A 14,008-nucleotide genomic window follows, 5' to 3' on the forward strand; every position below is an offset into this window, starting at 1 on the left:
TCCCTGCATGAGACTATGTTATTAGTCGCATGTGGATGTTTTATGCTAAGAGTGGACGGTGTTGCCACAGGGTGTACGGTGTAATGCACAAGGTTAGAGTGGCTGGGAGTCAAGATCATATGTTGAGCTGAGTCGAGAAGTCGTGAAGCTGCGGTGAGTCAAAATCAGGGAGAGCACAAAAGACATGTCAAGATTAGGAGGAGATTGTTAGGATTAATCTTGAGTTTGAGTCTAATTAGGTTTCGTTGTTTCCTAGTTCTATTTGTTAGGGCTTGTTGCCGTGTATACAAGTCCGTGTGGGTCACGAGGCCTAGTCCTAGTCGGTATAGTCTTGCGGCCAGGTGAGGATGCGTATATATACACATCAACGGCTGCAGCTTGTAATAAAAGCTTGTAACGTGAGTTTGCGGAACAAAATAAAAGAAAAAAATAAAGGACATGATACGAGTCTTTGATCAAATAATCTTGTGATCGTCGTCTGCGTGTGGTTCTTCGTGTCTTCATCTGATTTATCTTCGAGCAAACTTGACAGGCATTCAGTGGGAAAGCCGCAGGCCCCCGCCCGACGCCAATCCCCTGGCCGCGGCGAAGCGGGGGGTCACGTCTGGCCACAGCGCTGCTTGTCGCGCCGGCCAGCATGCATGCGCGCGCACCCACGCGATTCGTGGTTTGCGCGCGCGCGGTCCGGCTCGATTTGGCTCGCGGCGCCCGCGCCAAATTGAGTGTGAGAAGGAGCGACGCGCGCGCCGGGGGATGGGGCACTGCAAGGACGACGGAATTAAGGTGGGTTTCGATCGAAATCGGGATCGAGCCGGCCCATGTGGGGCTGCGCCTGCGACCTGGGGTGATCGAAGGCGACCGGCGAGCGCGCGCGCTCCGGTCGGGGTCATCATCTCATCACGCCGGTGGGAATGTTATGCGTACGTCCGATCGATGGGGCTACAACGCGGCGTCCACATCGAGCGTCCGGCCGGCCGGGCCGCAGATACAGTATACTATCTCTGGGACACACGCATATGCGCCTTAACCCCCCCCCGACGTTTTTTAATTGGTGGCGTCCCTGTCGCGACCCCCTGGCGTGGTCCGTGGAATAAGATTCATGGGGAGATACTCACTCCGCTAGAGATCGAGGCAACATCGATCTATCGGAGGATTCTAGCTAGTGCTATCTAACGGCCTAACTGCGCCCCCCACGACATGTGTCGATCACAAATCATCCCGTCTAGTACAGTGATTCTTTGAGCATATTCATTAAGATTTGGTGTGGTAATAAATTTCCGGTTTGTCGACTGTTCAGTCAAACATAAGCGGACGTGCTGACCGTTAGATCATGCTTCAAAGACAGCAAGTGAGAGATGGGGGAACGGACATGACGTCCAGATTTTAATCCAAATGGTCTATTGCGTCAATTGAGATTAATTTTTTTTTACGAAATAACCACACCCTATTTCTTACTCTTGTGGCGGTCTGAAAGTCCCATCGAGCAAACAGGGATAGATCCTACGTGTGCTATTCAACAGAGTACTCCACTTCCTAGCTAGTTACTCCTGATCGAATTCGTTTCACTAAACTTTGTCCAAACAACCACTAAACAGATGACATTGCTTAATTGGATCGATCGAGCATCCAACGCGGCTCGCGTGCATGGAGCAACGACGTGGGGGCCCGGGGCCGACGAAGGCCACGTTTGTGGTCAAGCGAGATATACGCATGGTGACCTCCCCCAAGTTGCGCTGCTCTGCGGGCCGGGAGGTGAGGCAGTCGCCGTCGCGGCGTTTATTGCATATTTGCATGCATGGTCGAGGCCGCCAGCCCGCGCCCGGGAACGGCAAGGCAAACGGTGGGATCCCACACGTGCCGCTGCCTCGGCCCCGATCAAAGCTATGCATACTGTACACGGTACACCGCACAGCGCCATGTACATGCGTGCCCGACGCGCGCTGCTGCCTTGGAACTTGGTCGGTCCGTGCAGCTGACATGGTCGCTCCGGTTGGTCCTCGCTCGCGCGCGGCGGTTAGTTCGTTGGGCCGGCCAGGGGCCAAGCCCCCGGTTTGCGCGAGGGTGGGGCGGGGTTGTTGTGAGTCATGCAGGATGCGTGTGCATGCCTTTTTCTTGTACGTACTGCCAAAATACCACAAAGCAAGGATGAAAATGCAACCGTGACGTCTGCATTAGTTTGATTCTTACTTCATTCCATAATTCTTTTTTTTTAGAAAAATAGGGGTTGCACCCCGGCCCCATTTTATTGATGAGACCACGTCTGATAGACAATATTCAGTCGCCACAGGCAATTTAGCGGATACAAATCCAGAGCGAAGCTACGGAAAGATAAGCTACAGAGGAAGATAAGCATGATTTTTGTGCAGCAACTCAGACTGAAGCACGCAGAGCATCTGGGAACCAAGTGGTTGCAGCAAGCTGTGAGCGAAGTTCCTCCACTGTCCAGGCCCCAGAAGACGATTTCAGTTCCAGGCAATCCTCAAGAGCTCCCCCCTCCTGTGGTCCATGTCGCGGATGAATTGGTCCGCCTTGATCAGCGAGGGTTGCCTACACAGGATTCTCCAACGGCGACAGTGAGCAGAAGTCAAGTCCAAGACCACCTGAACATTCCTCCAAGGCTTTCCCTGAAACAGTAAGGCATTCCGGTGAGTCCAAATTGACCATAACACGGCAGAGGACACAAAATTGTGCCTAGCATGTTTTTATTGCTAATACACCATTGCCCAACCGAGAGAAAGTCAGAGCCAATAGAGATATTCAGAATAGAGGAAATAACAGACCATAACACTTTGGCAACTACACAGTCAAAAAACAGGTGTTGAATAGATTCAAGTTCGCCACAGAAAACACAAGTAAATCCACCTGTCGTTTCTTAGCAAGATTATCCATAGTAAGTTGTTTGTTATTAGCAAGCAACCACAAGAAGACATGGATTTTCGGGGGAACAGTAATGTTCCAGACGGCAGGAGAATGAACAGGTTGCACACCTCCATTGTTAATAATGGCATAAAATGATTTTACAGAGTAGACCCTGGTGGGGTTAAACATCCAGATAGGTGCATCATCATCCTCAGTCAGCTGAGTACCAAGCATTATTGATATAAATTCATACCAGCGCAGCATCAAAGCAGAATTAAAAGTCCTATGAAAAGTATTTTTCAGATCAACCCCATCCCAAAGTTCAGCAATAGAGCAGTTTTGTTCATTGGCAATAGTATACAGGTCCCAGAACTGAGTGGCAAGGCAGCAGTGCCCAAACCAAATATCTTCCCATAATTTCACTTTCTTACCATTGCCACCCTTCCAACGATATCCCAGCTTTGCTGCACTTGCAGCCCAAGTTACCCCTTTCCAAAAAGGGGAAGCATTGGTACTAGGACAAGAATATTAGAAGTGGAGGCATTGTACTTGTGGCCCACAATCTGCTTCCAAATCTGATTGTTAGAGAGGTGATAACGTTTTATCCAAGAAGCTAAGAGGCAGAGATTAAAATCTCTCAAACCATGAATGCCCATTCCTCCGAAATCCTTTTTCTTACTAATGAGTCCCCAATCAGCTAGATGGTATTTATGCTGATCACCTATGTTGCCCCAGAAGAAATGACTCATCTGGAAGGTGATTGCATTGATAGCCCAATTGGGACCATTCCATAATTCTTTTCGAAATATTACATGTATCTAGACAATTTTTGAAAGTTTAGATACATCCATTTTTGATCAAATTTGAGACAAGAATTATGTAACGTCGGGAGTACTTCCTTGTCAACCAGGCGCGTGCAATTGTTTTGCCCGGTATGCATTGCATGTTTGCATCTACACGGCGGACGCGCAAATAATGCAGTGTTGCGCTTGGTAATTTAAAGTTAACTGGCGCGTGGTACGTAACTCGATCGTCCACAGCGTACATGTGAGTGTGAATCCGACCGGATCAATTCACAGGCCTTACCCCACTGCTCGTCGACGAGGCCTCTCGCTAAGTTGTGATCGAGTGATGCTGTACTGTGCTCCGCATGCTGTACTGTGCTCCGAGTGCATGCATGCATGCATCTGAAGTCTCGTCGTACGCCGTTGCTGAGAAACTAGCCGACCGGACAGCACCAGCCGCTGCTCCTGCAATAATCTCTGCAGCATGCATTGTCGTAACGACCAGCGCAGCCGGCCGAGCTGGATATATATTCACACCTTTTCATAGCTAGTCAGAGACTTTTCCGAATCTGTAGTACCTTTAGTAGCTAGCTGGCCTGCTGGTTTGACAGGTGTGTAGGAGTACACATAAGGTCGTCTATACGGTCCGCAAGAAAAGAAAAGAAGGTCGAGTGATCCAGAAAATTGGGAAACAAGGACGAGGGTGCATATGTATTGTGGAGTGGACCAACAGTGACACTGTGACAGGCACGTACATGGTCAGACATGAACTTTTTCGATCGACAGGACCAGCGACGACCTCCCAGCGACGACCTCCTGTGCCTTGTATATTTGGTTGTTGGTCCCTGCACACCGATCATGAACCACATCATAATCTCCCTCCCGTTAATTTGGACATCAATACCGTGCAACCAGAAAATTAACTGCATGTTCCCAATCCAACGAGCACATCCAACTGGCATCGGATAAGCAAGAGGAAATCGCCGCCTATCCGTTCGATTTATTGGCATAGGCTGGCATGTAATGTTGTCTACTGCATGCATGCATGAATACCTCCAGGAGTCCAGGAGAGGTCGATCGGCGTGGCGCCGCCCGTGCCTCGTGATCGTTCGTCAATCTATTGGCGTGCGTACATCGATATACTCTTTCTGTCCCATAATTTTTGTCGTTGTTTTAATTTAAATTTGCACTAAAACAACGAAAAGAATTATGGAACGGAGTAAGTATATTATTACATGCATGCATCCGGCCGGGGGACGGATCGAGCTGGACGTGGTGGGTGTCGCGGGGGCCAGCTGAACGGGCTTCCGCGCGCGGGCGAAATGAAAGGAGCACGGTGTACTACGTATACGTGCTGCCTCCGGGCAGGCACCTAACAATGGAACACGCTGCCTGCCTGCCTGGTGCATGCCGCGCGCGGCACGACGGAGGGACAGCGGCATGTGTGCCGTGGTGGGCTGCCGTTTATCCTGGTGATGGATGGATCATATCGATCCAGGCTGATCTCTCAGGGGCCGCCGGGTGGGAGCTTTGCTAGGCCCAGGTTGGTGGGGGACAGCATTGTCCACTGCCCACTGGCAACGGCGTACGCCCTGGGGCCGGAAGGCTGGCCGTGGATGATAGATGGATGCATGAATGGATGATGGAGCGCGCGGGTCCACGAAAAAGTCTAGGGCAGTTGCAGACACCTGTGGCGCCACAACTGCAACCAAAAGCTGGTGTCCCATTACTGTGTGTTGGTCTGCAGGAGTGTACGTGTAAAGGACATCGATCTATCCGCGGTGTGTACGCACAGGAGGAGTATATGTTCCCATTGACGACTTGTGTGGATATGTACCGTGTGAGATCCGGTCGTGAACAAGCTAGGGCATTTTTGTGATTCGTGAAGGCCGAATCTTAGTATAGATCAAGCATTCGCACACCAAATATTCGCACACGATTCAAATTACCTGTCACGGATAATTTCCTCCTTTCATCGCTCATAGGGGCGGCCATCGCACAGTTTAGATGAAGGAACATGTGTGATGGGGGGTGAATCATCGCACACGTTGATCCTAATAAGGTGTGTGCAATAGACTCCTCATCGCTTTCATCCTTGCAAACTGTGTGTGGACCCACCCATCGATCGTGCATGACGGAATTGAGTAATCATGTGTGTTGTGATGGATCCATCGTAAACGATTTATGAAGCTTAACCGTGTGCGATGGACATTGTTTTTCTACATCGGATTACTTCTCATTCTGACACAAACGGAGACACCTTCTCCTTAACCAATGAAATATTTGAACCCCGGGGCGAGGCGGGTCTCCAAGCTATCGAAAGTTTAAGGAACCCATCAGCATTAATTGACAAATCATCTGACTATTGGCGTCACGTAGGCCCTTTATGAGATTGAAGAATGACATGGCGTATGAGGGAATTGCCTGGCCAACGGCCTTGATCAGAATTTCCTTTTCGGCTCTCCACATGTGCTTCTCTTTCCACCCTTGGATCCGGTTCCAAATCCTTTCTGTGAGATACCCAAAGGCCAAAGCATGCTGCTTTTAATCGTCCAACATAAACATTTCCCTCTTTCTATTTTTGTATGAAGGCCTATCTTTATTTTTAGGCCTGTAAAACTGGACACCTTCCAAGCCCTCTCAGGTCATCAAGATTGTGCACCTTCTGATCTGTCATCGCCAGAGTCCCTAATCGTCCCATCTGTCCGTGGGATGATGCTCTGCCAGAGAAATCGCAGTGACCTGATTAACTGGGCCGAAAATGAGCACACTGATAGAAGGCGTCCTAGCATTGTAATTCTGGGCTCTGGCTCGTCGGGGCAGCCTACATTGAACATCTTGGAGGATTTCTCCCTGTTTATCGTTTGCCTCGAACACACTTTCACTGCTTGGATTGCTTCATTCGCGTCTGGAAAGCCCGCTTCATCGGCCAATTTGGAGCCCGTCACCAGAATTCGGCCCGCTTCAGCACACCCAAAAAAAGAAGGGTAGAGGCGTGAGGAGGCGCCGCCGCTAAGCGAGCACGAGCCCAGAACTGCCAGCAGGACTGCAGGAGTCGCCGGCAGCACGCACGAGTGTCGCCGTCCTCGTCCTTTGTCTCCTACCTCTTCGTTGACGTCCGTGTGCCTCGCCCTTCCCCATATCGTCCCTAACCTCTCCCTGTGCACGAGCTCCTCCTCTTGCCCTATCCCTCGTGCCATGCTCCGCCGCCACCCGAGCCCCTTGGACGGATCCCGCCGCCCGTCCGACGCCGCCTGCGCAACCTCGGCCGAATACCTCCGCCGCACCTAACCTCCTCTCGCACCATCCCCAGCGCAGGTGAACACCTGGGCCAGACCCCGCCGCCCGTGCTCCCAGCCGGATCCCGCCGCTGGCTGAGCTCATACTCTCGCCCCATCCCCGTGCCATGCCCCGCCGCCCCCTTCCTCTTCCAGCTCCTGTATGCTTTGCAGCAAAGAACCCTAATTTCCCATTTATAATTTGCATTTTACATTATTCTTTAATTTTTTTATAAGTTCCAGACTTTAAATACAGTGTGGTATCATTTCATGCCGGGTCGATACCTGAGGTGTTACAGCTGGACTCATGGGCGAAGGACAATTTTTTTTAGGTATGACGAACTAATATCCATACACATAACATTTAATATTTATTTATGGTTGCAACAATGTATTTTGATGTATTTTTTTAGTTTTTTAATAATTTGTATGACATTGTATTTTTCAACATTTAATATTTGAATAGGTGAATTTGTATTTATGTTTGGAATAAATTTAATATTTACGAGTGCTCATAACAAGGCGGTTATAATAAGTATCATAAAAATGCAGATCACTAGCAAATATATAGTTATATTTTTTTGTAAATACCTCACCAATATCTGAATGCATGTTTGTGATGATCTTTGTGCTACGTATCTTTGGTAATCTAATGTTGCATACAAGATTATAACAAATAGATATGAATTGTCAACTCAGGTTTTTATAACTGTTAATCTGTAGTTATATGTTTTATTCTAGAAACATCTCCGTACTTACAAAAGAAAGATCAAGTAGATATGTGACATAGCAAACGAGACTATTCTCAGCAAAGATATTGTTACATTAACAATAGTATAAAAAGTATAAAATAATAATGTATTGTGTATAAAATAATTGGGCCGGGCCGGCCCGAGGTCCCACCTGTGCCGTGTCTGGGCACGAACCGTTTATCTATTTTTCTTTTTTTGGCAATTCTGGCCCAACACAACTTATTTTACATAAAGCCTGTGAACTCAACCAGTTTTGACCCAAATCTAACATTTTTTTTCTACCTTAGGCCTGAGGGGCCTTGCTGGGCCGTTGGCCATGGCCCATCTGGGTGCCGAGCGCCACGCCCTCGCTCCGTGCCTCATCTTCCTCCTCGCGCGAGCGCCGCCACCCCTCCCTCCCCATCCCGCTGCCGGGCGCCGCAGACCCCTGCCTCGTCTCCTCCACCGTAGGTATCTATCTCCCATTCGATTCTCTCGGTCCCGACCTCCCATCACCCCACGAGGCCACGAACCCTGTAGTTCCCCGTCATAATCTTCCCCAATTCGTAACTGAGGCAAAAATCAAGGTAGGGCGGCCGCCCTACCTTGCCCTACCGGGTCCTCCGCCCGTGGCTGGACTAGAACTCCACCGCAGGACCTCATACAGTTGCTCGCTCAAACGCCTCTCTCGTCTGCGTTCTCGACCACACCTTGCCCACACGAGCTTGGTGTACTCAGAGATGGCGGAGGAGACATTTTTTGATAGGATGGTTTCTCAGCTTCGGTCGACATCCAAGTGAGGAAAACTTCCACAGCGGCCTACGTTTCAGTTATATTTTCCATATTAGATGATTTGACCTTTTTCTTGAGGGAAATAGCATGCTTGCATCAACTGAGGATAGCAAAAGTTGCATCACTTTTCTCATTTATCCCCATGTTGGAAGTGATATACAGTTTGTCTCTTTATCTCTTGCTAATAAGCCAATTATTCGAGTGAAAGGGAGCATACATGGGGTATGTAAGAGTGCAAAGCTAATAGTCACATCTTAGTTGTAATGTATTTGTATATATTATCGAAGGAACAATTGAACATACCATCTTACTCGTATATGATAGTTTTGACTTCTTCATTTAGCCATTCGGAAGTCATTCCTAGGTATTCTCTTGGTGTATGATTAATTTATTACTGATAAAGAGAACCTGGGATCAATCCTATAACTAGCATATAGAACACATATAATATCTTTGAATGTGCAGGGTATCTAAAGTGATGTGTAACTCATTACCTCCTCGGTATATCAGTTCTCTTTTTGTAAAGTGATGTGTGCAATCCTGTTAACTAAACTTTCTCTTGACGCTTTATTTTATAGTGCACACAAGTAATTTCTGTTTAGGAATAGCATCGCTCTATAAAAGATTATAAAACCTGCAAGCCGTTGCTTCCACTCACTCTAGAAATCATTGGTCCACCACTCTGCTGCATGAATTAGTTTGTATACATTTTCCCTCTCAGAATTAGAACTCATATTCTTTTCTCATGTGTATTTCTATTTTATTATGTTTTCTTAATTGCAGGTACTACACTGGATATCCCAAGGATCTGGGGCCATCAAGAATTATACCATTCACGTCAGAGCGCCAATTTGTGCAGTTATTAAATGAAGGACGGCCTGTGGTTGTGGCCTTCACTATTAAGTATGTTTAGTCTCCTGTTTTTTGTTCAGAAATACAAGAAAGTATAGTCCCATGTCAAATACTCTGCAGATAGTCACACCAGTAATGAAATTGGTTTTGTAGGTGCACTTATACACAGCATCTTGACAAAGTACTGGAGGAAGCTGCTTCTACATTTTATCCTCATATAAAGTTTGTTCGGGTAAGCTAATACTTTTGAATATGCACAAAAGATATGCCTTGAAAGCATTGTCAAATCACTTATAAGATGATTTATTTTGAAATTTTGACTCACTCTGCTTGTTCGAATTACCATGGGCCAACACTGAAGGTAGCCTTGTTGTCTTTACTGCATTTTAAAACTTAAAACCCCAAGGTTGTCCGTATCTGATTTGAATTTTGGAGACTTAAAATACCATTACCTTTGGTGGAGGTTACAACACTTGATCACAAATGCATCAGTAAGTGCATGGATAGTCTTCCATTGAGCTTCAGGTACACTTATGGAGCTCGATGTTTGATATGATGTTTTTCTAGGCTTTTCTTTCACCTGCAAGGCAAGCAGTTCCATGTAATGCTGAATGTTTAAATTGCTGTATCTATTGATACTTGTAGATATTATGAAGTATGGAAATACGATCAATTAATCATAGGATACAGTCTAATTGCCTGCCTGTCAAATCAGTCTGTCACTTGTGGTTTCATTTTCCTTTGGTTGCTTTTAACGGACATATGATGATACATTATGCATATTTTTTTCTGGCTTCTTATTTGCCATCTGTACGAATTGCGCAACTGCTCTCATTTGTTTTGCCTTAGTCCCAGACTAAGTCATTGATTGTTTTTCTTGTATGTTGTCAGGTGGAGTGCCCAAAGTATCCTGGATTTTGCCTCACAAGGCAAAAGACTGAGTATCCATTTCTTGAAGTATTTTACAACCCAGAACAGGTCACAATTGCATACTTCACATATATTACTCTACACCACATTCTTTTCCAAGCGTTATGAAGTTAGCATCTGTCATCTGATCATCTATTTCATTTACATCCTCTTTTCTGGTGTAACTCTTACATGTCCTGATTGGCAAAACAGGCAACAGCATGACTGATTATGTTAAAATTGAAGGGCAGTCACTAGTGAACTTGGTGCTTGCTACTTCTAATATGTTGCCATTAACATGTTTGTCGGAAATCTTGATTCTTGATCTTATATTATTTTAAACTATTGTGTCTAGAGAATGAAAGTTTCTAAATCCATGTGTCAATGGCTGTAGAATCCCAAAAGGATCAAACTTCTTCATGCGCGTTTATATTAGCAATTTGGAAGTCATCTGCCCTAGCTTGAGGGAAAGTTTGCCTGTTTGTTAATAGTTTCTTTAAAGGTGCTTTCCTGATATTCCAAAGAGTGAAAAGCACAAATTTCATTGAGGGTCTGATTTACAACCGTCATTAATTCACTAAACTGCCCTAGCATTTGTGCATTTTAGTTCCTGGGATAGCATAGAAGCACTAGTCCTCTTTTTTGGTAGAATAAGCAAATTTTCATGAAATGTGTGTTTTGTGCTTGCGTTAGTTTTGCTTCATCCTTTTTCAGATCAGGGATAATGTTTCCATTTTGGAAATTTCAATGGAATTTAAGCATGACTTAATCCATTGGCATGTCATTTCATTTTGTAAAAGGATCTGATTTGATAACTTTCTGACATATGGTCGATTCGTTGGTCGTAAATGGCATCGGTACCTTCTCTACTTATTATTTGCTTAGCTGTGTTTACTAGTGTGCTTTTATTGTTTCATGCATATGTATCACATATTATTTGGTATAGCTCTGCAGCATTCCCCCACACTGGGTTAGGCTTGTTTTTCTTTCTTCGTATTGACTTACGCATCATATTAGCAGCACCTACGCGTCAATGCACTTGACTGTCTTCTTATCTTCGTAATAACATGCTCTATGTTTTCTCAGGCTGCTAAACCAGGAAAGATAGTCGATCCAAATATCACAAAATATTCTGCAAAAGTTCTACCTGTAAGCAATGTTTTGAAATATTTGTTGGTCCTTCAAAAAAAAATTACGCGAGAGCTGCTTGCCTTGCTGTTTCCTCAAAGAATACAGTACTCATTTACTTGCCAATTGAATGCTTTATAGATTGGTGAAGTTTCCAGGTTGAGCTGATCTGACAATATCTCCTTCTATGTAGTTCAACTACGACCAGAGTGTGTACGGGTTTCGAGAATATTTTAAGAAGTATGGATTCAAGTACTCTGAAACAAGCTAGGTCTATCATCAAGAAGCCCTGCAGACTTAACCGGACCAACTCGCCTGATTTAAATGAACCTTCAGCCTGTACTATGTTTAATCATATCTGCGGAATGCGTAGTTGGATACTTCACTCTTATTATATACTCCCTCCTTTCCATTATTCTTATCTCAAATTTGTCCAAAAATGGATGTATCTGTTACTAAAAAGCGTCTAGATACATGTAATATTTCGACAAGAATTATGGAATGGAGGGAGTAGTAGTATTAGCTTTTGCCATGGCAAATGTTTAGAAAAACTTAGCCAAGATGTCAGCTAGGTTTCCAGTATGCTCAAGACTGAGTAGAACTTTTCTGGGTATTGCATGTTGTTTTCATGGAATCTATGAACTTCAATCTCAAATTCAGTTTAGTAAATTTGGCGGCTCACCATACCTGATCATTTGGAGCCACTGCTCATTGGTAGTGTGTTCAGTTCAAGTATTGAAGCAGATATTGCTGGAGACAAACACAAAGCGAAGAAAGTAAATACTTGGCGACACACAAAACCTCCTCGAGCCATACACAAAAGTAACAAAACCAACAAACCAAACCTGTTCAATTTGCCGTAAATCTAGTTTGCCCGAGCACAAAAAATTAAAGCTTCATTGCAACACATTAATTACACAATGACGTATTACATCGTTGCTTTGAACTCAAATAGACAGTCCCTATGCCACTCATCTTCGTACAACGCCTTCGTTGGCCTTCTCGCACTCGTCAATCCACTCGCTGTAGAAGGTCGAGGGGCTCAGTGAGGGCGTGCGGCTTGGTGCAGTAGACCTCCTTGCACACACAGCAGGCGGCCACGGCGATCCGAAGCTTGAGGTCAATGGTGCAGTCGACGCTGTCAGCGTGGTTGCAGAAGGGACAGGAGAAGGACGTCTCCAGCTTGACCCTTCTTCTTGGGCGCCATCTTCGAGTTCGTCGACTTGCGCTTCCCCATCGAGAATCAAGGAAAGGGTGTCGGCTGTCGCGCTTGAAGCTTGAAGATGATCGCAGGTTGTGTGTGGCTGCTTGACCTACGTGCTTACTACTCAGGACGGCGGATCAGAGTGCTATGTCTGAACCACACGGTTATTTATGCTGGTACAATTCTCTCTAAACTAACGATGTGGGACTAATCCCACCGAAAATTACACACGGCTCCGTAGCAGTGGCCGTCTTGCGGACGGTGAAGCCATATCCTAGGCTGGACGAGGGGTCGTCAGATGGTCAGAGGCGTGGAGCAGAAGGCGGGGCCACCGTCGGCGGTGGGCTTCAGTTGCGTGAGGGAATCTGAGGGATCGAACACGGGGACGAAGCGTGGGGCGGGGCTGCAGTGCCCGGCGGCGGCCGGCGCGGTGCGTGGCGGACTTGGGCGGCCAGGTTTTGGAGGGGATGGAGAAGGAGAGCTTCTTCTCCATGACAGCGCCGGCGGTGATTCTGGGGAGGAGATCAAGGGGATTCGGGTTTTTTTTTTTTTTGAGGGGGTGGATTCGGGGTTATGTTGCCGGTTTTTTAGTACTCCGAGAAGGGGGGATTCGGGCTTCTTCTCCATGGCAGCACAGGCGGAGTACTACTCAAGGCCCAAGCCCAAGCCGGCTCCGAGAAGGCCATGTGGGCTGGCCATCTTCTAATCGGATTTTTTTTAGCCGTCGTAATAGGATTTGTTACACCTCGGGATCTCAATTTTCAGATTACCAGGTGCTAACTTTTAGGCAGGTTTTCCACAGGAGCTTTGCCCTAGCCGTCACCGTCGAAGCTTTAGCATCCTTCGTCTCCGGCCGCCGTCTTGGCGCTGCGAGGTTGGGGGAACCTCGGTTCCTCCTAAGAGCAAGTGTTTGCCTATTTCAATTTTAATTGTTTGGTTCCGATCGGCAACGCAATGGCGGAGATTGCGATGTCGTCGCGAATAAATGTACTCTGGTTATTTTTCTGTTGTGGTGGTGTCTCAATGGGCGTTGCTGCGGAGATAGAGATTTTTAATCCTCGTGGGTTTAGTGTACCCGATCTTTTGGATCTTGGATTTGTATACTCGCAGATCCGTTTATATGTATCCGTTGAGTTTTTGTTAGTATATCATGGTGCTTTTGTTGGTTTTATGTTTTGTAATTTTGGAATAATTTTTTGGCGTTCTCATGAAGATCTTGCGGTTCGACGACCTGCACGTTTAGGGAATCATCTCCGGTCCAAGTACGTTCAACGATCATGACTTCTCATCTTTTTGGATGAGCGACTCAAGGGGCTTTTCGAAACATTTAAAAGTAGTCAAGTTTGTGCAAGGATACCAGTCGATGTTGCTGTTACAGTCTGATTGCAGTCTCTGTGTTGAAGTCTCGGCAGAATTTCATGTTGCAAAATATGATATCACGGAGAAGATGTCTTTCAGAGATTTCATTAT

The 14,008-nt window shown here is 46.3% G+C and overlaps 1 protein-coding gene and 1 pseudogene across 2 annotated transcripts; one reads left to right on the forward strand and one right to left on the reverse strand.

Moving 5' to 3' along the window:
* Nucleotides 1-7,968: 7,968 nt before the first annotated feature.
* LOC100835923 lies at nucleotides 7,969-11,989 on the forward strand. 2 transcript variants are annotated; one of them, XM_024457647.1, is made up of 6 exons: nucleotides 7,969-8,124; nucleotides 9,229-9,348; nucleotides 9,451-9,529; nucleotides 10,189-10,275; nucleotides 11,293-11,355; nucleotides 11,528-11,989. In XM_024457647.1, exons 1-6 carry the CDS (start codon nucleotides 7,991-7,993, stop codon nucleotides 11,603-11,605), a joined length of 561 nt encoding a protein of 186 aa, XP_024313415.1. In that variant the 5' UTR covers nucleotides 7,969-7,990; the 3' UTR covers nucleotides 11,606-11,989. The 2 variants fall into 2 exon arrangements, with proteins under 2 accessions (XP_024313415.1, XP_003564055.1); XM_003564007.4 differs by having other exon boundaries at nucleotides 8,012-8,449.
* Nucleotides 11,990-12,162: 173 nt separating this feature from the next.
* LOC104581606 lies at nucleotides 12,163-13,077 on the reverse strand (annotated as a pseudogene).
* Between the last annotated feature and the right edge of the window lie 931 nt (nucleotides 13,078-14,008).

The sequence above is a fragment of the Brachypodium distachyon genome, chromosome 1, assembly GCF_000005505.3.
Source record: "Brachypodium distachyon strain Bd21 chromosome 1, Brachypodium_distachyon_v3.0, whole genome shotgun sequence".
In the NCBI taxonomy this organism is placed as follows: domain Eukaryota; kingdom Viridiplantae; phylum Streptophyta; class Magnoliopsida; order Poales; family Poaceae; genus Brachypodium; species Brachypodium distachyon.

Excerpts from the sequence above, each read along its gene's own strand:
- LOC100835923 (XM_024457647.1), top strand. The coding sequence starts at position 7,991 with ATGGCCCATCTGGGTGCCGAGCGCCACGCCCTCGCTCCGTGCCTCATC. Across the intron at positions 9,530-10,188 it reads CTCATATAAAGTTTGTTCGG|GTGGAGTGCCCAAAGTATCC; the intron begins GTAAGCTAATAC and ends GTATGTTGTCAG. Across the intron at positions 11,356-11,527 it reads ATTCTGCAAAAGTTCTACCT|TTCAACTACGACCAGAGTGT; the intron begins GTAAGCAATGTT and ends CCTTCTATGTAG.